General features: G+C 37.9%; 2 protein-coding genes and 1 pseudogene across 2 annotated transcripts; 2 read left to right on the top strand and 1 right to left on the bottom strand.

The window, feature by feature from the left end:
• LOC104106905 (mitogen-activated protein kinase kinase kinase 20-like) overlaps window positions 1-6,078 on the top strand; it is a 29,672-nt pseudogene extending 23,594 nt beyond the window's left edge.
• Window positions 6,079-11,463: 5,385 nt separating this feature from the next.
• LOC104106904 (mitogen-activated protein kinase kinase kinase 20-like) lies at window positions 11,464-14,353 on the top strand. The gene has a single exon (XM_070177715.1). It carries the CDS (start codon window positions 13,110-13,112, stop codon window positions 14,103-14,105), a length of 996 nt encoding a protein of 331 aa, XP_070033816.1. The 5' UTR covers window positions 11,464-13,109; the 3' UTR covers window positions 14,106-14,353.
• A 1,667-nt stretch (window positions 14,354-16,020) lies between these two features.
• On the bottom strand, window positions 16,021-22,224 carry LOC104106903 (syntaxin-22-like). The gene is made up of 7 exons (XM_009615562.4): window positions 21,705-22,224; window positions 19,055-19,148; window positions 18,702-18,841; window positions 18,452-18,523; window positions 17,403-17,560; window positions 17,225-17,325; window positions 16,021-16,461 (listed from the first exon to the last, which is right to left on the bottom strand). The coding sequence occupies exons 1-7, from the start codon at window positions 21,890-21,892 to the stop codon at window positions 16,396-16,398; spliced, it is 819 nt and encodes a 272-aa protein (XP_009613857.1). The 5' UTR covers window positions 21,893-22,224; the 3' UTR covers window positions 16,021-16,395.
• Between the last annotated feature and the right edge of the window lie 818 nt (window positions 22,225-23,042).

Genomic DNA, 23,042 nt, shown 5'->3' with positions numbered 1-23,042 from the left:
GGTATTTGGACAAACTACATGTCACTTTGCACCATTTCAAACAATGGACTTTACAGCATGTTCCACAAGAGAAAAACAGTGAGGCTGATGCACTTGCGAATTTGGGATCATCGGTCGAGGAAGGTGAATTGAGCTCGGGGACTGTCGTTCAACTCTCGAGATCCGTGATCGAAGAAGGTCATGTCAAGATAAATTCTACGAGCTTAACTTGGGATTGGAGAAACAAGTATATTGAATACTTAAAGAGCGGAAAGCTCACATCGGACCCTAAAGATTCAAGGGCTCTACGAACCAAAGTTGCTCGATTCATGTTGGCTTCAGATGGAACGCTATACCGAAGGACATTCGATGGACCATTGGCAGTATGCTTAGGTCCGGGAGATACCGATTACATCTTATGTGAGGTGTACGAGGGTACTTGTGGGAATCACTCTGGTGCCGATTCATTAGTACGAAAATAATCAGGGCAGGGTATTATTGGATCGATATGGGCAAAGATGCAAAAGAATTTGTTCGAAAATGTGACAAATGTCAAAGGTTTGCACCAATGATCCATTAACCCGGAGAGCAACTTCACTCAGTACTATCCACATGGCCATTCATGAAATAGGGAATGGATATCGTCGGCCCTCTGCCATCGATCCCAGGTAAAGCTAAATTTATTTTATTTATGACTGACTATTTCTCTAAATGGGTTGAAGCACAGGCGTTTGAGAAAGTAAGAGAGAAATAAGTTATATATTTTATCTGGAATCATATCGTATGTCGATTCGGGATACCCGCCGAAATAGTGTGTGACAATGGAAAATAATTTGTCGGCAGCAAAGTCACAAAATTTTTCGAAGACCACAAAATAAGAAGGATATTATCAACGCCATATCACCCCAGTAGGAAAGGACAGGCAGAATCAATGAACAAAACTATCATTCAAAACCTAAAGAAGAGGTTGAACGTCGCTAAAGGAAAATGGAGAGAAGTCCTACCCGAAGTCCTTTGGGCATATCGAACAACATCAAAATCTAGTACGGGGGCAACCCCGTTCTCCTTAGTATATGGCTCTGAAGCCTTGATACTTGTCGAAGTCGGCGAACCCAGTGCCAGATTTCGATATACAACAAAAGAATCAAATAACGAGGCAATGAACACTAGTCTCGAGTTATCGAACGAAAAATGAGAAACTGCCCGCATCCAATTGCCCGCCCAAAAGAAACGAATCGAAAGATACTATAATGGAAGAACCAAGCTCCGCCTTTTGAAGCCCGGGGACTTAGTGCTAAGGAAAGTCACCCTCAATACCCGAAATCCAAACGAAGAAAAACTAGGACCGAATTGGGAAGGACCATATCAGGTTCTCGAAAACGTCGGAAAGGGATCATACAAGCTCGGCATTATAAATGGCAAACAACTATCAAGAAATTGGAATGTGTCGCATCTAAAACGATACTACTTCTAAGGTACGACCCTCTCATATTCGTTTACATTTCAAAACTAACCCCTGCAGAACTCCGATCAGGAGCTAAGATGGATCCTTCAATATGAAGCCTTGGGTCTGAAAGCACGCGTTGCGCTCTTTTTCCCTTAGGCCGGTTTTATCCCAAATGGGTTTTTCGGCAAGGTTTTTAATGAGGCAACCAATGATCGTGCTGTACTTGGAAACAATACGACAGTATCCGAGGCCTCTTTACAATCGACCTCAAATACTGGGGGGCATTAGCCCTCAAATATATCAAGTTCTGATGCAAGAAAGTTATTTCATGTCAACAAGGTTCCAATAGGAAAAGTTGTAAGAGCCAGATGGTCAAAACAAACCATGCTCGTATAGTTGGCCTGAGCCCTGACGCAAAACGTGAACACATGTATATTGACTTGCAAAGAAAGTTCTCTTCTTTACCGATATCTTTTATCCAAGAAAACTTCCTTTATTTCGAGATTTATTGTGCTAATAGGATCGAGTTCGAGTAAGCACTCACTCTACCATTACGCCTACGGGCTATATTATTTCGAGTTCGAATTATTCACTCGACTACTAAGCATACGGGCTACTTTTATTTCGAGTTCGAGCAAGCACTCACTCGACCATTACGCCCACTGGATACATTACTTCGAGTTCGAATCATTCACTCGACTACTAAGCCTACGGGCTACTTTTATTTCGAGTTCGAGCAAACACTCACTCGACCATTACGCCTACGGACTACATTACTTCGAGTTCGAATCATTCACTCGACTACTAAGCCTATGGGCTACTTTTATCTCGAGTTCGAGCAAGCACTCACTCGACCATCATGCCTACGAGCTACCTTATTTCAAGTTTGAGTAAGCGCTCGCTCGGTTATAGAGGTTACGAAGTTCAAATTTGATTAAGTTGTTTAAATCCTTATGAAAATATTCATAAGGCATGGATAAAGTCTTCACAAGACAGGAAACAAAACATAAGCAAGTCGGCAAAAAAAAGGGATATTTTTATATACAAAAATTGTTTACATGATTGATTACAACATAAAAATTAAGGACTAAGATTCCTGGTCATCCCCAGGAGCGGTCTCTTCTCTATCAGGCTCCCCCCCATTCTCCCCGATTCTCGGATCCGCTCTTACTCCTATCGTCATCATCATTGTTATCATCATCATCATCGGAAACCAAAGCTTCATCATCGGCTTCGAGTTCTCTGGCCCTTTTTATCTCTTCAGTGAGGTCGAAACCTCGAGCATGGATCTCCTCGAGGGTCTCCCTCCGAGATCGACATTTAGCAAGTTCGGCGACCCAATGTGCTCGAGTATCGGCGGTATCGACTGCCTCTCGTGCTTGGACCTGGGAAGCTTCAGCATCGGCCCGATAGACGGTCACGAGTGCATCCGCATCGGCCTTTGCCTTTTCAGCATCAGATTCGGCCTTGGCAAGTACAGAGGCCAACCGAGCCTCGAGCTCTTCTATTCTTCTTGCTTGTAGCGAGCGTTTCTCCTTCATTTTTTGAAGTTGGTTTTCGGCCGATGACAATTGGCCTCGAGCGGTTTCTTTCTCTGCACCAAAGCGGTCCATTCCTTCTTTCCACTTCAAAGACTCCGCTCTTATCACATCGACTTTTTCACGGAGCTTTCCGATCATCTCGATTTTTTGCTACAGCTGTGAGACCGAAAGATTAGCCATCGTTCCGGTATCAAGCTCATAGGATTTTAAAAGCATTATTACCTCTTCGGATAGATCGATCTGATCTTGGTGAGCCCTGACCAACTCAGCTTGGAGGTCTTTTGTTTCCTCTCTCTTTTGGCCCAAAAGGAGCTTTAAGGAGTTCCTCTCCTCCGTAATCGTAACCCGTTGAAGCTCGGCCACGTATCGACGCAGCTCGGTTCGGGACTAAGAACATGATTCTCGATGAACTGTCGCGGCCTGCAAAGAAAGAAGAAACGAATTCAGAAAAGAAAAGCAAACTTAAAGGTAACGTTATATGATTTAAGGCCTACCTGATTCAAAGCTTGCTGCCCTCCATGAAAAAGAACTGATGCGTCACTTGTACCGGCAGTGTCTTCCACGCCGATGAACAGGTCACGAAAAGGATCCTCTCCATCATGAGGCCTATCTAATTCGAGGGCCCCCAAAGCTTGGGCTTCCCGAATTGCCCCTGCGGAAAAAAGCAGGGAAGGTAGGCGAGCCTTCGATTGCTACTGCCCCAAATGAGTCATCTGGGGCATTCTCTTTGGTTCGGGAAGAGCCCCTTCAGACATATCCCCCACCCGTCGGCTTCGATGGGAAACATCTTCGATCTCCAGCAACTCAGGGACTCTGCTCGAATCTCTCTCCGATATATCCTCAGATCGAGGCGGATCCTTATGAACCACCATCGATCCAACTGCCTGTGGAACGTCGGTGGTCTTCTTTGTTCGGGCTGCCAGAGCAGACCCATCGTTCTCTTTTCTTCTTCTTCTTCTTCATCCCTCAGACGCATAACTGATTCTACGGTTAAAGGAATGGCATTCTTGTTCGGCTTACGAGCCATCTTCTTCTTCACCACATATCCTTAGAACTACGTACAAATTCAACTCTATCCGTTTTTCGGGTAAACAAGTCTAATTCTAGAATGTATAACCATAGGAATTGACATAGCATTCAGCCTATTAATAGAAGAAACTTGTTATATTTGTTTTATTTTTTGTTCATTCGTCTTCCTTAGATTAGAAATAATTAAATTCGTTAAATGACCCTAGTCTCATTTTAAATAAAATATTTGCATTTTTATTGCTTACACAACAAAATTTAAGGTGCATGTCTTGTGGTAAATCGAATATTAATTTGAAAATAATTATTACTTACAAATTATTGTGTAAAAGCGAGAAGAAGATTAAACAAAAAATAATAGAAATTAACAGTTCATCCAAAATTTCATAAAATAGGCCTAATTATACTAATGTGTTAACATATGACTTCTAATTATGTGTTAACATGACTTTTCTTCTCGTTTATATACGTTTATATTTTTTTTTTAAAAGGACGGTTTTGGAAATTAATAAATAAAAAGTTAGTAGTTCTCTTTTTTGAATTTTTGCTGGAGACTGGAGAGGAAAGGAATTTAAATACGTGAATGACTAGGGTCATCTTTTGAGAAAATAAAAAAAATGAATAGGGCTAGCTGTAACAGAAATATGGAAAGTAAAAATAGGAAACAAAAGTCAGAATCCTACTTAATAAAGGATTGGGACGTCGTAATACTCCTCAACTTCACCTTGTAACATAAGAGTACGAAGCAGCAGCAGCAGACGTTCACAAATTACTTTCAGAAATGGCTTCAGTCTTGTGGAAGAGAGTGAGAATACTGGGTAAAGGTGGATATGGGGTTGTTTCTTTAGCTTCATCGTCCGATAATCAACCTCCCACGTTAGAGCGTCTTCCACCTCTCATCGCCGTGAAAACTTGCTTACTCCATCGCTCTCAATCGTTGCAATATGAAGAGGCATTCCTCAGCATGTTTGCGGACTCGCCTTTCATTATTCACTGTTTCAGACCTAATATTGAACTACAAGATGGCGTCGCCGTTTACAACTTACTACTCGAATATGCCTCCGGAGGAAGCTTAGCAGATCGTCTTCACAACTACAACTCAGGGAAAGGACTGTCAGAATTTGAAGTTAGAAAACACACGACGAACATTGTTTTAGGTCTCATTCACATACACAACAGAGGAGTTATTCATTGCGACATCAAGCCCGATAACATTCTTCTTGCGGGCACTGATGAAACTGCCAAGATTGCGGATTTCGGACTTTCTATGACTTTGGAACAGAGCAGAACAGGAAATCAGGGACTGAGAGGAACTGAAAGGTATTTGGCACCAGAATCCGTGGTTGACGAAAAGTACGGAACAGAAGTTGATATATGGGCTCTCGGTTGCACTGTCTACGAGTTGATGACGGGGACACCGCTGTGGGAATCAGATGAAGATAGTCAAGATTCGAATGTTTTATACAGAATCGGGTTTGAGGAACCAATGTTTCAGAATGCAAAGTTGTCGAACGAAGCACAAGATTTTTTGAAGAGGTGTCTAGTCAAGAATCCAAGATCACGTTGGACAGCGGAGATGCTATTGAACCATCCGTTTCTGAATTCATCCAAAGTAGCAGACAATGTCCAGACTGCAACAAAGACAACTAAGAAGCTAAAGATTATTTTACGCAGACCGCAGCAGAAGACAGCAATCAAGAATCCCAGTTCACGTTGGACAGCCGCCGACATGCTATTGAACCATCCGTTTCTGAATTCCTCCAAAGTAGCAGATAAAGTCCAGCCTGCAACAAAGACAGCTAAAAAGCTAAAGATCATCTTACGCAGACCGCAGCACAAGATAGCATTCAAGACACAACCACATAAGCGTGATCTGATCATAGGACATTGATGCAATAATCAGAGAAGGGAATCTGAAGAAATTAGACAAGGGAACTCGCGGAAGGCTGCTGGCGATACTGAAAGTAGATACTCAGATTGATAATTGATTTGTAATATATGTAAAAGAACTACGTGTAGGCTTGATCCCTCTTTAGGATTTGTTAGTGGGGTACGTAGGCAGCCTGTGACCAAGATGAACTCAGGTGCAGCCCCTTTTTAGTTTAAGAAAATACAATTGAATACTGTATATGTAAAGAACTACGTGTGGGCTTGATCCCTCCTAAGGATTTTTTAGGGGTACGTAGGCAGCCTGTGATCAAGATGATCTCAGGTGCAGCCCCTTTTTAGTTTAATAAAAGTAAGTTTCTTTATATGGTCATAGTTGATCAATGCTCCTTACAAAAAAGGGCGTTGTAAGCTTTTTTTTGGTCATTTATGAGTGGCATCAGTTTGGAGTACACAGTGTCGAAGCCACATGGTTACAACACTTGATCACTCTTTGTCGAAAAATTGCACGGTGTATATAGAAAAAATATTACGTTTTAGAGGTATATAACACATATTGAACACCCTTTGTCGGAATATTTTTTCACTTCTTTCAAATTTGAATACCATTGAGTAAATTCCTAACTTCGCTACTGGTAGTACTAGTACATACCTTAGTAAATTTGACAGAGTTCTATTCTGTTTCATTAATTAATGTTAAGTGCTAGTCGATTTTCAAACTGCAAATTCTGTTGCAGATTTATAAACGCTACTCAGCATTTGAGTTTGTTAGCATGATTGATCTGCTGCACTTCTAGTTTCCATGTTAGTGCCCGGTCATTTGTCAACCAATTTAGAACAACTGGCTTCCTAGTAGATTCATTTTTTGTGATAAAGAAGAATCTGAAAACATCAGGGGAAACTATTAGAAAAATAATAAGTTTAAGAACAAACTTCCAGAAATATTTTAGACAATAATGAACGCAAGGAGATTCTTAAGCAAATAGTTGGCAGAAACAGCCTCACACTGTAACTCTGGCCTTTATCACTGCTATCATAGTTGATGAATGGATTAATTAAACATTCTGGTAGATAGGCTAGAGGAAACTTCGGTATGCATTAATTCAAGTGATAGTTAAAGTTATGTTTTCCATAAAAGCTCATTTCCAGTGATCACAAATGGTCTTTGAAGGTCTAAAACTAGTCAGCAAGACATAACAAAATAGTACCCGATAAAGATGTTATCTTGACACATGGGAATTTTAAAGCCCTTAATAAAACTGTTTGTGAGGTTTGAAGTTTCATAGTAACATTATTTGAGTACCAAAATGTTTACCTGACTATTATACCAACATTAAGGGATTATTGTTGTTGTTACAAGAAAATTTAATGCTGACGAGATGGTAATATCTATCGGGAATATATTGTTCCTGCCACTTCTCAGCAGTCTAATAAATTGCCTGAAACTGGTTTCATGTCACAAAATGCATTGATGAGTTCTCTAGGATTCTCCCCCGTAGGTTTCACGCAGGCAAACCTATTGTTGTATGTGAAAAAAAAAAAAAAAAGTAGACAAGATAGTAGCAAACCTATTGTTGTATGTGAAAAAAAAGAAAAGTAGACAAAACAAAAGAAAGAAAAGTCAAAAAGAGATGAACTTATGATGTAAGAGCTTACATCGTCGTTCGTATGATGTAAGCGCTTATATCGGCATTCCTATGATGTAAGCGCTTACGTCGGCAGGGCATTCAAATACCTATAAAATGGGTATGCATTTTCATTTGCACATCATCCCTCAACTTCTTCTTTCTATCTTCAATTAATAAAGAGATATTTTTTGTATAGCCGTGGAGTAGGCAAAAATTGTCGAACCACGTAAATCTTCTCTTGTCTTGTCTTGTGCAATTTATTGCTTTTCTCTTTCAAATATTTTTTCCTTCTATTAGCCTGACACATTTTCCAAAAATTGGTATCAGAGCACAGAGAGTGTAATTCTGTTAGAAAAGTATGGTATTAGTACAGTAGTCAGTGTAGAGAGCCAAAGAAGAAGAAGAACGATCAATACAAGGATGAATAAGTTGGTGATGCACTAATTTGTTATGCAGACAGTCCAGTCGAATCTTGAATTCTGGACTCAGGTGCATCCTTTCACTCTACATCATGTAAAAGATTATTGCATAATTATATTGCTGGAAAATTTGGAAAAGTTTATCTAGCAGTCTGTGAACCTCTGGACATTGTCGGGAATGGTGAAGTTCATATAAAGACTTCACAAGGCACGCTATGGAAATTGCAAAATGTCTGACATGTTCCTGGCCTAAAGAAAAATCTGATATCTATGGGTCAGATTGACAGTGAAGGATATACAACAACATTCAGTAATGGATCGTGGAAGATAACCCAAGAAAATTTGGTTGTGGCACGAGGCTTCAAGAAGGGAACACTGTATACAACTGCAATACAGAAAGATATTATAGCAATAGTTAATCATAGTCGTGATACAATATTATGGCACCAGAGGCTGGAGCATATGAGTGAGAAGAGAATAAAGTTGTTAGTATCCAAAGAAAAACCTGAAGCATGTTGAATTAGGTTTGTGCGAAGATTGTATTTACGGGAAACAAAAGAGAGTTAGTTTCTCAAAGGCGGGAAGGACGCCAAAGAAAGAGAAGCTGAAACTAGTGCATACGGATCTGTGGGGACCAACTCCTATAACTTCTCTGGGAGGCTCACGCTATTATGTCACCGTCATTGATGATTCCACAAGAAAGGTATAGGTTTATTTTCTGAAAAATAAATCTGACGTGTTTGTTACCTTTAAAAGATGGAAAGCTGAAGTTGAAAATCAGACAAGTCTAAAATTAAAATATCTGAAGTTTGATAATGGAGGAGAGTATGATAGACAAGAGTTTAAAGCATTCTGCTCTGAGAATGGGATCAGAATGACCAAGACAATTCCTGGAACACCGGAACAAAATAGCGTTGCTGAGAGGATAAACAGAACCCTGAATGAACGAGCCAGAAGTATGAGAATACATTCTAGATTGCCGAAGTATTTTTGGGCTGAGGCTGTTAACACGGAAGCTTACCTAATAAACATGGGACCCTCTGTACCACTGAATTTTGAAATTCCTGAGGAGGTATGGACAGGAAAGTAGGTAACTCTCTCATATCTGAAAAATTTTTGTTGTGTTGCTTATGTGCATGTAAACTCTAATGATAGAGATAAGTTTGATCCTAAAGCCAAGAAATATTTCTTTATTGGCTATGGTGATGATAATTTTGGTTATCGATTTTGGGATGATCAGAATAGAAAGATCCTAATACACTGGAATGTCACATTTAATGAAAATGTGATGTACAAAAATAAGCTTGAAGTAGAACCAACCGGCACCAGCAAACAGACATCTGAAACAGTTGAGTTAGAAGAAATCTTTTAAAATGAAGTGGGTAGAGGGATTACAACTGATTCTGAAATTAAAGATGAAGAACAAGAAGTCGAATCTGGATCAGAACCAGAACCGGAACCAGAGATAGAATCAGATGGAGAACCAGATCTGGAGTCAGCACTTGAATCAAATTCGGGATCAGTTAATTCTGAACCTACATTAAGGAGATCTAAAAGAGTCACGAATGCTCCAGATAGGTTAACTCTCTCTCTCTCTCTCTCTCTCTCTCTCTCTCTCTCTCTCTCTCTCTCTCTCTCTCTCTCTCTCTCTCCACTATTTACTTCTGACTGATGCTGGAGAACCAGAGCATTTTGTTGAAGCAATGCAGGTGGTAAGCTCTGATAAGTGGAAGCTAGCCATGAAAGAAGAGATGAATTCTCTTTAAAAGAATAAAACATGGATACTTACAGATTTACCAAAAGGAAAGAGGCGTTGCAAAATAAGTGGGTATACAGGATCAAGGAAGAGCATGATGGTAAGAAGAGATACAAAGCACGATTAGTAGTAAAAGGCTTTCAGCAGAAGGAATGGATTGACTACACCGAGATCTTCTCTCCTGTAGTCAAATTAACTACTATCAGATTGGTGCTAAGTATCATAGTTGCAAAAAATTTACATTTGGATCAGCTAGATGTTAAAACTGCTTTCTTGCATGGTGACCTTGAAGAAGACATCTACATGAAGAAACCTGAAGGTTTTCAAGTTTCTGGTAAAGAAAAACTTGTGTGTAAGTTGAAGAAGAGCTTGCATGGTTTGAAACAAGCACCCCGACAATGGTACAAGAAATTTGATAGATTCATGCATAATAATGGTTTCACGCGATGTGAGATGGACCATTGTTGTTATATCAAAAATCATGATAAATCCTATATCATTCTACTGTTGTACGCTGATGATATGCTAATTGCAGGATCTAGCATAAATGAGATTAACAGGATTAAGCAACAACTGGCAGAGGAGTTTGAAATGAAAGACTTAGGACCAGCTAAGCAAATACTTCGGATGAGGATTAGAAGAAACAGGCCTGAAGGAACCTTAAAATTATCTCAAGAAAAGTACATACAGAACGTTCTAAGCAGGTTTAGTCTTCATGATACAAAGACTAGAAGCACTCCACTCGGAAGCCATCTTAATCTGTCGAAGGACCAATCACCTAAGAAAGATGAAGAAAAGAAGTAGATGTGAAAAGTTGAATATGGTTCAGCAGTAGGAAGTTTGATGTATGTTATGGTTTGCACTAGACCTGACATCGCCCATGCAGTTGGAGTTGTCAGTAGAAATATGTCAAATCCAGGAAAGGAACATTGGAAAGGTGTAAAATGGATATTGCAATATCTCAAATGCACCTCAAGTGTGACACTTTGTTTTAAAAGGAGCAATATTATCTTATAAGGTTTTGCTGATGCAAATTTAGGCGGCGATCTGGATAGTCGAAAAAGTACCACAGGCTACGTGTTCACCTTGGGCAGTACTGCTGTTAGCTGGATGTCCAGACTTCAGAAAAGTATTGCTCTATCTACCACTGAAACAAAGTGCACGGTAATCTCAAAAGTTGGAAAAGAGATGATTTGGCTTAAGAATTTTCTTAAAGAGCTAGGTAAAGAGCAGGACAATTTTGAGCTTTTCAGCGATAGCCAGAGTGCAATTCATCTTGCCAAGAATCCAGTGTTTCATGCAAGATCGAAGCATATCCAGTTGAGGTATCATCATATCCGACAGTTGATAAGTGAAGAAACTCTTTCCTTACAGAAGATACCAGGATCAAAGAACTAGTCAGACATATTGACCAAAGTTGTCGGTGTTGACAAACTAAGGTTGTGCACTGCCTTAGTTAGCCTTCAAGACTAATAGCGTGAAGGCGCCACCAGAGAATAGCAAATCTTTTTTTTTTATTTCTTTCTTGATGTAACATAGGTTTGAGGGGGAGATTGATAGTAGCAAACCTGTTGTTTTATGTGGGAAAAAAAAGTAGACAAAACAAAAGAAAGAAAAGTCAAAAAGAGATGAACTTATGATGTAAGCGCTTACATCGGCATTCGTATGATATAAGCGCTTACATCGGCATTCCTATGATGTAAGCGCTTACGTCGGCAGGGCATCAAATGCCTATAAAAGGGGTGTGCATTTTCATTTGTATATCATCCCTCAACTTCTTCTTTCTCTCTTCAATTAGTAAAGAGATATTCTTTGTGTGGCCGTGGAGTAGGTAAAAATTGCCGAACCATGTAAATCTTCTTTTGTCTTGTCTTATGCAATTTATTAATTTTCTCTTTTAAATATTTTTTTTCTTCTGTTAGCCTGACACGTTTTCCCAACAAATAGCACAGTCTTGTAGAATAGCACATTCCTTATGCCCTTGATCTGCTAACTTCTTTTCCATTTTTCCCCTAAATGGATGAAATTAGAGAAATTAAAATGTGTTAAATGCCACACAGGGTAGCAGAGAATTTATATCTTCCTTTATTGTGATATGTCAGATGATTTATCATCACTAATTAAGTGTTCCCCGAAGTTATATTTGTATATTTTGCCTTTACATTCCAGAACTGTTCGTCATTATTGTTCAATCCAGGGTTATGGCACGACTTGAGATCACTGCTGCTGGAACAGTAAAGCATTGTTGCAATACTGAGAAAGTTTAGTAGTCTTCTAGCTGCAAATGTCTAAACTAGTGAATATCACAGGTTCATTCTCAACTCGCAACTGCATGAGTGAGCTTTGGAATGCCATTCTATGCAGTTAATTCATCACAAAAGTTTCTTGGCGTGTAACGTGTTCAATAGATTGTTCCTTGGACTGGTTCTTTCAATTGCTGCTTAGCTTTTAGTTTCAAATTCAGTTTTGCCTTGCTTATTGTTGATATTATCCTGCAGTGATGCTTATCTCCAATGTATTAATACGGCCTTAGATTTTCCAAATATGCAGTATTGTTTAACTGATAATAACCGTTACGTATTGCTGGCCATATCTGATCTGTTTCTTGGATGAATGTGGAATTAGATATGTATAATGAAATAGAACAAGGCAAGACATCTCCTAAGACATAAAAAGATGAAATACCTTCATAGATTGCTATACAATACTTACAACTAGAATGATATGAATGTGGTTATGTTAAAAATGTATTACTGAAAGAGTACGTTAATTAGCAATTTGTAATGGAAAAATAGGTAATTATCTCAAAGAGTAAGAATAACCATTGAACTTTGAGTTAAGAATATTTTACGTCTAGTAATGTATAAAAATAGGAATTGACAAAATATTCAGAATAGTCCTATTAACGAAAAAGAATTGCTATATCTCCTCTAATTGTTGCTCTTTAGTCTTCCTTAAAGTAGAAATAACAAATTTCGTTGAATGAACTTGATTAGTCTCATTTGAAATAAAATATCAGCATTTTTATTGGTGTATATCCCGTGGTTAAGTTGAGGACAACTTAATTAATTTACATAGATGGACGTACCTAAAAAGGTAACAATTTTACAACAAAAAAAAGTGTTTACGAGTTATAATAGAGGATAAATTCCATTTCTATATAAAATTTCTTCAGGATTTTTATTTATTAATTTAAACATTATTTCTAGAATAATTTATGCAACAATAAATATAAAATTGAAATCACATACTAAAAATTTGTACTACTCCGTTTAGGAATAGGAGAGGAGACCGAATAAAATAGGGTAAATCAGACTAGTAGCCAAATAGGAAACAAAACTTTTACTACAAAAACTACACTGCGCAGCAGAGGCGAGAGAGACAGAGGATATTCACATAACATTCGAAGTAACCTAATTAGTTCTAATGGCGGAAGGAGAAGAAGAAGTAGAAGTTATGTGGAAGAGAGGGAGAACATTGGGGAAAGGAGGATTTGGCTTTGTTTCCTTAGCTTCCACTGATAATATTGATAACGCCGGTACTGTTGATCATTGTCTAATTCCACCACTGATTGCGGTAAAATCTTGTATGTTCAGCCGTTCTGAATCGCTTCAATTAGAGAGGGAATTTCTCCGCATGTTTGAAGACTCTCCTCACATTATTCGCTCTTTCGGTGTTAAAGTCACGCTAGAAGACGGTGTACTCCTCTACAACTTATTGTTAGAATATGCTTCCGGTGGAAGTTTGGCTGATCGCTTGAATTGTTCAGGGAAAGGAATGCCAGAGGTTGAAGTTAAAAAACACACCAAAAACGTCGTTTTAGGGCTTAGTCGTATTCATGGCTCCGGAATTATTCACTGCGACTTAAAGCCTCACAACATTCTACTTGTTACTCCTACTGATGATGATACAACAGAGATTGCCAAGATCGCTGATTTCGGGCTTGCTATGACTTTGGAAGATAGCTGGACACAAAAACAGGGTTTGAGAGGAACTAAAAGGTACATGGCACCTGAATCCGTGCTTAAGCAGGAGTACGGTCCAGAAGCGGATATTTGGGCTCTTGGCTGCACTGTCTACGAGTTGATCACTGGGAAACCCCTCTGGGAATCATCCAATTCTGATGCAAAGGTTGATGATGTGTTAAGCCGAATCGGGTCTGAGGAACCAAGTTTTGAGAATGAGAAACTGTCAGCAGAGGCAAAAGATTTTGTGAGAAGTTGTCTGGTCAAGAATCCGAGTTTGCGTTGGACGGCGGACATGCTCTTGAATCATTCTTTTCTGAAGTCAGCCAACAATGTCCAAACTGCAACAAAGACGAGGAAGAAGCAAAGTGGTTACATGTCTCTTTTGCGCAGACCCCATCGAAAGACAGCATTCAAGACACAGCCACACATTCGCGATTTGGTTATAGAACATTGATGCAATAATCAGAATGCACCTGCTGAATCTGAAGGAAGTAGAGAACGGAATTCGTGAAAGGCTCCTAGCTATAACTAACAATAGATAGCTGATTCATATTAGAAAATTGATTTATTGTATATGTAAAAGAACTACGTGTGGGCTTGATCCCCCTTTAGGAATTGTTTGGGGTACGTAGGCAGCCTGCGACCAAGATGATCAGGTGCAGCCCCTTCTTAGTTAAAAAACAATACAATTGAATACTGTATATGTAAAGAACTACGTGTGGGCTTGATCCCTCTTTAATTAGGATTTGTTTTGGGGTACGTAGGCAGCTTGTGATTAAGATGATCTCAGGTGCAGCCCCTTTTTAGTCAAAAAAATAAACTGTGTCTATGCTTATAGTTGATGAACACTCCTTACAAAGAAAAGGTTTCTTGTTGTATGTGAATTTTGGATATCGCTTAGTGGCACCTGTTTTGTAGTACATGCCTCAGTATTGGTATTTGTATTGCTGGTTGTTTTTTAAGCCAAAAATGGCCAATTCCTTTGTGAAGTTGTGATCCTGTAGTCTTCTTGCATTGGGTTTAATTATACCCCTACCCTCTTTAAATTGAGTCATTTCTTGGAAAGATTTGCTGTTTTGTTAATCAGCAGATAGACCTGCTTCTTTATGATTTTTTGCTTTGGCATTAAAAGTTGTTGACTTGTTCAGCTATTATGAATTGATAGAGTTAGTCGTATCTGCTGTTACTTTTCTGTCTGCTATTGTATCAGCACTTGTTATCATTGTTGCATCTATTTATAATTCTGGTAACACAGCTTGTGATGAGAGATGACTTGAAACAGTCGTAAGTAGTTTTAAGAAAAGCTACAGGTGTCCCTCTTGTGAATTGACCATATTCGTGAGATGTTAGGTGACCTACAACAGTTACTGCTACTGGTTCCTTCCCTTTTTGAAAATTTTGCCTTTTTAGTTCTCAATAATTATTTGCTTCAAACAACTTCATTTGAGTATTGCCGCATTTCTTTTCTGCAGAATAATTTGTACACCAAAACTCTCATTTGGGTTTTTATTTCTTGTATGAAATCTGACTACTCGCTGCTTCTGTCATGAAAATTTGTAAGGTCCAGTGTACATTCCCAGTCTGTGCATGACATACAATCAAACCCCTCTATAATAATCTCGTTTGTTCCAGATTTTTTTGGCTGTTATAACGAAGAGTATATTATAATACATGGAAATTGATTCCAAAAAAAACTTAACTTTGATAGTAAATGGTTGTTATATAGCGATGTTATTATAGAGAGGTCTGACTGTATAACAATTGATTCTAGGAATACTCGTCTAGAGATGGAATCTAACTGAACCTGTAGAATCCATTTCCATTTATATGTTCCCTTTTTATTTGAATTCTGGGAGAGGAGGTGGCAGCTTGGAGTTTCCATGAAAAGGAACGTAACATCTTGTACCCAAGGGGATAGATTAGTTCTTGAAATATGTTAGTAACAAGTAACAACCCAGAGATCCCAAATTCGAATTCCAGCTATAACACTTTGGTGTTACAATAAAGAGGAAGACAGATTGATTATAAACATTTTGCAGATACATATTTCAAAAACTTTCTAGTCTAAGACATTACTTTAGATTCAACAGACCAACAATCTCAAGATCAGCGAATTGAGGAGCATAGTATACCCAAGTTGTACATCCTAATACTACCGTAGAATTTTAATTAGCTACTCCCTTTAACTGGTAAGCATATATCCAAGCAATTATGATATTTTCCAGTACAAATACCTTTGGGAAGTGATAACTGAAAAACAACTCCAAGACAGCAAGTAAAAAGTTTTGGCTTAGGTTGTAACTTTTTGAAAACTACCTCGGAACAGAACCAGAAGTACAAACCTACCACACAAGATTTAGACAGGCAAAAAACAAACAAGACAAATTATCTATTCACCATACTAGTATCATAAAGAATAAAACGTCATACGCTTTTGTCAAATAATAGAATGCAAGTAGAAAAGCAGACCCTCCAAAGAATCTATTTTTATTCACACACCTGCCATACTGCCATTACAAGGCAGTAACACACCAAGCACCAAATTTACAATATTGAACACAAACCCTGCCTCCCCCTCCCCCAGATTAAACAACACTTCATTTGACAGTAAACTTTCTCCTATGACCAAAGATTTGAGGCAGCACAACCGAACGCAGGTATGCCTGCAAACAACTTGAGTCACAAAGATCACTCCACTGCTGAACAGAGTTTAGTATCCTTCTCTATATCTCAAAGTCTTCAAATCAGGCTGCAAGTACTATGATAACAATAAGGAGCACGATTCCGAAAATCACCAGGAGTAGGCAGGTCTGCAGAAAGTACACTATGTCAGGAAATCATAAAGACAATAAATTGTTTAGTTCGGGGAAAATAAGGTGGAACAATAATACTGATGCGCACAAAGTGAGAGGGAAGCAGAATAATTGGAGTGACTGCACATTAAATAATAAAAGCTTCACAAAAGAAGTTGAAATTTTATCAAATTCCTGCACTTCCCATCCCTCACCACCCACCCCCAAAATTTTAAGCACATAACCTAACCACTAAGCTCTTCCACAAATTCCTCCTCTCCACAAGCTAATTACATGATCTGACTTGTTATAACAAAATAATGATAAAATTTCAAAGTCGACCACTGTCTGAGTGGTCTTGTTCATTATATACCTTTTTTACATTTAAACCACCAGTGTTCCTAATCAAATTCCTCAAAAATCCACAAAACCTTTATCAAGTAAAACACCGAAAGAAATACTACTCCCTCCGTCCCAAAAAGAATATAAAGGTACAAGATATGAGGGTCAATACATTAATTTTTGGTAAATAAAACTACATACTTAGAGAGTACAAAAATGGTACTATAGATTACATTTTCTTGGTCAACGAGACTTCTAAATTAGTTGAAAAAATCTTAGTAAAAGAAAAAAATATTATGCTCCAAATAAATAGTAGTGCCATTTTTTGGGGAAGGAAAGAGTAACAGACAGGCCCCACACTAAAGTACAGCATATTCAAGCACACCAAACCCAGATTTTTATCTTCTGGATAAAGAAGTGTGAGATGTGTAAGATTTACCAGAGATGAATTTGATCTTTGGGTCTTTGCAGCTTTAGCAAGTTGTGATCTCCCTTGTGCAGTTGCAGCATGAGAATTCTCAATGTTGGAACCAATATCATCTGCAAAAGAATTGCAAACATCAAAATGTGTTCCCCCTTGGTACCTGAATGCTAAGATGAAGGAGAGGAATTTATACCGATCATGGCTCCTTGCTCATGAACAAGCACGGCAAGATCCTTAAAAATCTCATTCACTTCACCTATCTGTTGTTGTACTTCTTGTATTCCCTGCTCCCGTTCCTCTATAATAGCTTCATTAAAGGAAATTTCATTGTCCAAAAGCAAAACCTCCTGTCTGCAGCACAAGTACATGGAGGATAAAACAGAAACTAAGAATCAGCAAGCCAGAAATTACAATTTTATATATATACATATATATATAAAAAAAATTATATATATGCATGTTGTATGTGTTAACGAGGTAAAATCATTGATCTTATATGACATTTGCATCACAAGCATACTTTCATTTGAGGTGTCTGAGATCAAGGAATTGTAACTTTAGCAGATGAAAAAATTGGAAGTTTAACTCTGTTGTCATGCAAGCAAATAACTCTGCATGTCAGTGCCCATTTTAAGGGTGAATTACAGTTATCTCCTCTGACTTCGATTCATTGTTGTATATGACAAATGTAATCCCTTGAATCCTGCAGATGTCAGAATAATCATAGCTTGTCTTCTCACAAAAAGTATAGGAGTCACATTCACATTCACATTCCGGCTAACAATCGATAACAAGCCCACATTTGGAAAAACGTCATAATTACATTAACATCAACTTGCCTTTAGTGTATTTTCAAAAGAGTTAGGTTTGTTTCAGAAGAATCTGAGTTCGACTCAATCATGTGCAACAGCTCTTTTGGACAATTTGTCTTGGGAGAAAACCAACACTAAGAAAATTTACGCCACCTTACACCGTGTTGCACAATGTGAATCACCAAAAATCCCAACCCCTAATCCCAAACATTGAAATGAGTTCTCTACACACCAAAAAATCCTCCATCTAATTTACACTAGACCATATGTCAACTTTAGTCCAAATTCAAAGTCCAATTTCAATTCCTTGTGCATCAAAAACTTGACAGCAAACTTCTGGTGAACTTTTAGCAATTAATTGAACCATCACCACTACAACAATAATGATTATTACGAGCAAGCATAAAGGAGTAAAAATATCAGACTTCACCTTCTAGAATCCAAGAGAGCTTGCTGTTCTGGACCTTTATCTGAAGTAACATCTATCTCACCGTCTGAGTAACTGTTTACCAAAAGAATGATGAACTAGAAATGAGAGGTGAAATGAAGGTAAAAAGTTTTATTTCACAATATCAAAGAGCAAGATCAGTTATCAAGATACAAGTTTCTTTTAATGTACTTTTTCATATTTCTAGCTTGGTTACTGTATGAAAATTCCGGTAAATATAACCATCACTTACATAGAAGGTTGAACTGCTTGGGGAACAAAAGGTGTGTATGCTGTCTCCCTCTCAGCTGCAAGGCGTTGAGCTTTCTGAAACTCCTTTAATACAGCTTGAAAATCTTTAGCAAGTTTAGCATCTGTAATTTTCTTGCTAGCCTGAGTGCAACAAAAAAACAAATTCACAGTTATAAGCAAAAGAGAGAAGTCTGACAGAAGAAGAGCGAGAAATACACATAAGGCTAGCAAATGTTTAAAATATGGATAATTTGCGAAGAGAGGAGATGAATTAATGTTTTGCACATACATATCAAAGCGCAGACCCACCAAGACAAACACAGAGAAATAAGGAGATCACTTCTTGAAACTTACACTGACTTCAACTCGATGATCTGTTTCGCTGGCTTGTTTAAGTTTTGCAGATGTATCTTTCACTAACTGCCCAATATGCAGCCTTGTTTTGTGCCTGCAGTTGAGAAAATCAGTACAAGTACCAAAAAAAATTAATTTATTTTTATTCCACTGAACCACCTTTCATCTCATTAACACACTATTATTGTTGCTGCAGCACAAAGTTCGGATCACAGACATTGGACTGCAAAGCTAGTATCTATTATGCGCTTAATAATGATTGAACGCATAATAGCAGACCCCAAAGATCAATTAATTGCATTAATCCCACCTCTCAATGCTTCTTTTTCCTTGTTACCAACCCATAACTTAGTCCACTACTCACCCTGGGAAACTTGCGAGGTATATTCACCCTGTTCAATCTAAAGGAATTGGTTTGCAAACCTCGCTGGGGTATACTACCTATTCACCCAATTACAGAAATGATTTCTGAAAGGAGGCTGCTAGGACAAAAGGCACATATGCAAAATATGAAACAATTATTCAGATCAGCTAATAGCAGCAAATAGTAGCATATTTATTGCCTTTATATATATTCAAGCTTAATAAGGTTTATGGATTTTGTAGAGACACAATTTAACTATTACTGTTATTATCCTTCTGAGAAAAACTATTTTGTTATTGTAGCTACGGGCAAATCATTGTTGCTGCTTAAAATTAATTACTCAACTTGCATGCTTTACTGGAGTGAAGCACATCTGCCACTTTCGGAGCAACATGAACAAACAACAACAACAACAACAACAACATACCCAGTATTATCCCACACCGTGGGGTCTGGGGAGGGTAGTGTGTACACAGACCTTACCCCTACCTTGTGAGAATAGAGATGTTGTTTCCAATAGACCCTCAGCTCAAGAAAGCATAAGAACCACATTAATGAAAATATAGACAAGAAGGGACAGTACCAAAAAACCATATAAAAGCAGAATAAAAACAACAAGACAATAAGGTGATCAACAATGAAAGAAAACAACGGTTAGTCATAAAAACCTACTATCGACAGAAAGCAAGACTGCATGTCAATACTACTATTATGAACACTCTAGACTACCTACTCTACTACCCTAATCCTCGACCTCCATACCTTCCTATCAAGGGTCATGTCCTCGGTCAGCTGAAGCTGTGCCATGTCTTGCCTAATCACCTCGCTCCACCTCTTCTTTGGCCTACTCCTACCTCTCCGTAGGCCCTCCAATGTCAACCTCTCACACCTCCTCACCAGGGCGTCTGTGCTCCTCCTCCTCACATTACCAAACCACTTAAGCCGCACTTCCCGCATCTTGTCCTCAATAGAGACCACACCCACCTTGTCGTGAATAACCTCATCTTTGATCCTATCTAACCTGGTGTGCCCGCACATCTATCTCAACATCCTCTCATCTCTGCTACCTTCATCTTCTGGACATATGAGCGATCTTGATTAGCCAACACTCAGCCCCATACAACATCTTTTTGTTTTCACGAACCCTTAATGATTTTTATGTTTTCATGCTTTTTAAACGGAAAACTTCTTTTTGTACTATCTCTTAGAACATAAGCATTTTGTTCATCTTTCAATTTAGAGGTTGACATTGTCATTTATCATTAAAAGTGTATCCAACACCTGCAAATTGTTCTACGCAAGTTCTTCTCAAAAAAAAAAAAATTGTTCTACGCAAGTTTTCTTGATGAAAACCCAAGATAGAGGTCCATCACTTCTATGTACAGTAAGTTCATCATTCTCGTATATACTCTTAAACTGGATCTTCAGCCCATCTTCTCCAGATACTACTGGGAGTCTGGGATTGAGCTTTTCTGTAAATGGAGATTACGAACTAGAGAGGATGAAGAAGAGAGCGTATGCTGTAAGCTGAAATGTAATTGGGTAAAATGAAGAACTACTTCTCATTAATCATCCAAGTAGTACATATATACAATGCCAGCTGTACTCATTAACCGACTAACTAATTCTGTTAATAATTAACTGATCCTACCCTGACTACAGTTAACTTCTAACTATGGTATCCTAGTCATCATGTAATGCCACTCTCAACATATACCAGGTTTGTTCTTTGCTCTTCTCCTACTCAAAGTTCCAAAACTCTCTTTCCAGGCTGTATATTTCTCATGCCGAGATAGTCCTTCAAAACATTTCACAGATAAGTGCGACATTGCCATTTCTTTTTACTATTTTATTTATAGTCACTGCCATTTGTCATGCACGTAAGATATTTTAGACAAGTTGCTTTGAACTATATAATGTCAAGCATACAGCTGCCTCTCTGCAGAAGCTGATAAATAAATTCATCCTATATCACACAAAATTCCCAAATAAGCCAATGAAGACTAAATCACCAGCAAAATAGCACTAAAGGAGTATCATTTTGACTAATTTTATCTCCAAAAAAAAAAAGTTGCAATTGCAGAACGTCATAACAAAAGAAGCATAAAGTAAACTCGTAAAAATCTAATTCTATTTTTTGACGTACACACTTGCAAAGAATTCTTAAAAGGCTAATAAGCCCAAAATTCAATATTAAATGTACCTCAATTATCAAAATTTTATCAAAATCATGGAACAAAAAACTTAATTTAATCAAAATGTTAACGAAATGTCGAAAGAACTCACAACTTGTCGCGTAAATCGGGGGTATCCTTAGGTGTACCTAGGGTATTAACCAGCCTCTGAAACGTGGAGACGGCGGTGTTTATCTGGAATATTCCTGAGGCCACGGCTTGGGTCGGGTTTTGCTTCCCATTCACATAGCCACGACGGGAACCCAATGATCGACCCGATTCTAGATCTTGAAAGCTCATCTCTTTCTCTTATTTCTTCGAATTCTGATCAAAATTCGCCCAAAAATTCAGAATCCAAACCTAAAGGTATGCGTTTCCAAGGGGAAAAAACTGGATTACAATAGTAATATGAAAACCCTAGAATTTGGGGTTTGGAGAATTTTGTCCGGGAAAATTATAAGGTAGTAGTTATTTGGTGGGTAAAAAGGGTGGAAAATTGCGCCAAAATTTGAGAAATTGGGCGAAAATTGAGGAAGGAATTTTTGGACAATAGAAACCAGATCTTAATATTTTATCATTTGATTTGATGAGAGAGCGATGGGATTGTGTGACACGTTCAAGTGCACTACAACTTTAGAATAGTATTTTTGGTCTGCATATATAGTTAATTTAACCGCGCTCGCGGTAATGAAGAAAATAATAAATAATTGCCATAAAAAGATCAATATTTTTTAGATATTCGTCATGTGCTTCACTAATTTCCAAAACAGAATTGTATAACAAAATAAACATTAAGTAAAAAGAACTAACTAATTTCATTAAAACAAAAATTGGTTAGCAAGATATTCGACAGTTTTGAGAAAGATTAAAGCCTATTACCAAAAAAAGTTAAAATCATATCCATAATTATTCTTTATTTCTGCGATGAAAGAAGTTTTGTTCGGGTGGTAATAATTAATACTCACTCCGTTTCAAATTAGATGAGCTACTTTCTTTTTTAGTCTGTTCCAAAATAAATGACACATTTCTAAATTTGGAAATAATTCAACTTTAAACTCTTCAGTTTACCCATTTTACCCTTAATGAAAAGTTTTTATAATCACACAAATGGCATGACCACATAAAGCTTTTAACCACAAATCTTTTACCCCCTTAAATTTTTAAGACCACAAATTTTAAAAGTCTTCTTCTTCTTTTTTCTTAAACTCTGTGCCGAATCAAACTAACTCATCTAAATTCTTCAACAGTTGTCAAGTTAAGAAAATCTTTAAAAATTGAATGAAGTCAAAAAATCATAGTAGTACGAAATTATTAATGAAATAATTGACTCACTTAAATAGAAGTATTATATCTCCTCATCTGTCCTTATTTCACTTGACGGTGCAATAATTGGATAATTACTTTTTACTCTTCTCTTAATTTTTGTTTACTTCTAAATGAACTCTTTCTT

The sequence above is a fragment of the Nicotiana tomentosiformis genome, chromosome 6 (genome assembly GCF_000390325.3).
Source record: "Nicotiana tomentosiformis chromosome 6, ASM39032v3, whole genome shotgun sequence".
NCBI lineage: Eukaryota > Viridiplantae > Streptophyta > Magnoliopsida > Solanales > Solanaceae > Nicotiana > Nicotiana tomentosiformis.
Note: the sequence above shows the minus strand (reverse complement) of the source record. Positions and strands in the feature narration are given on the sequence as shown.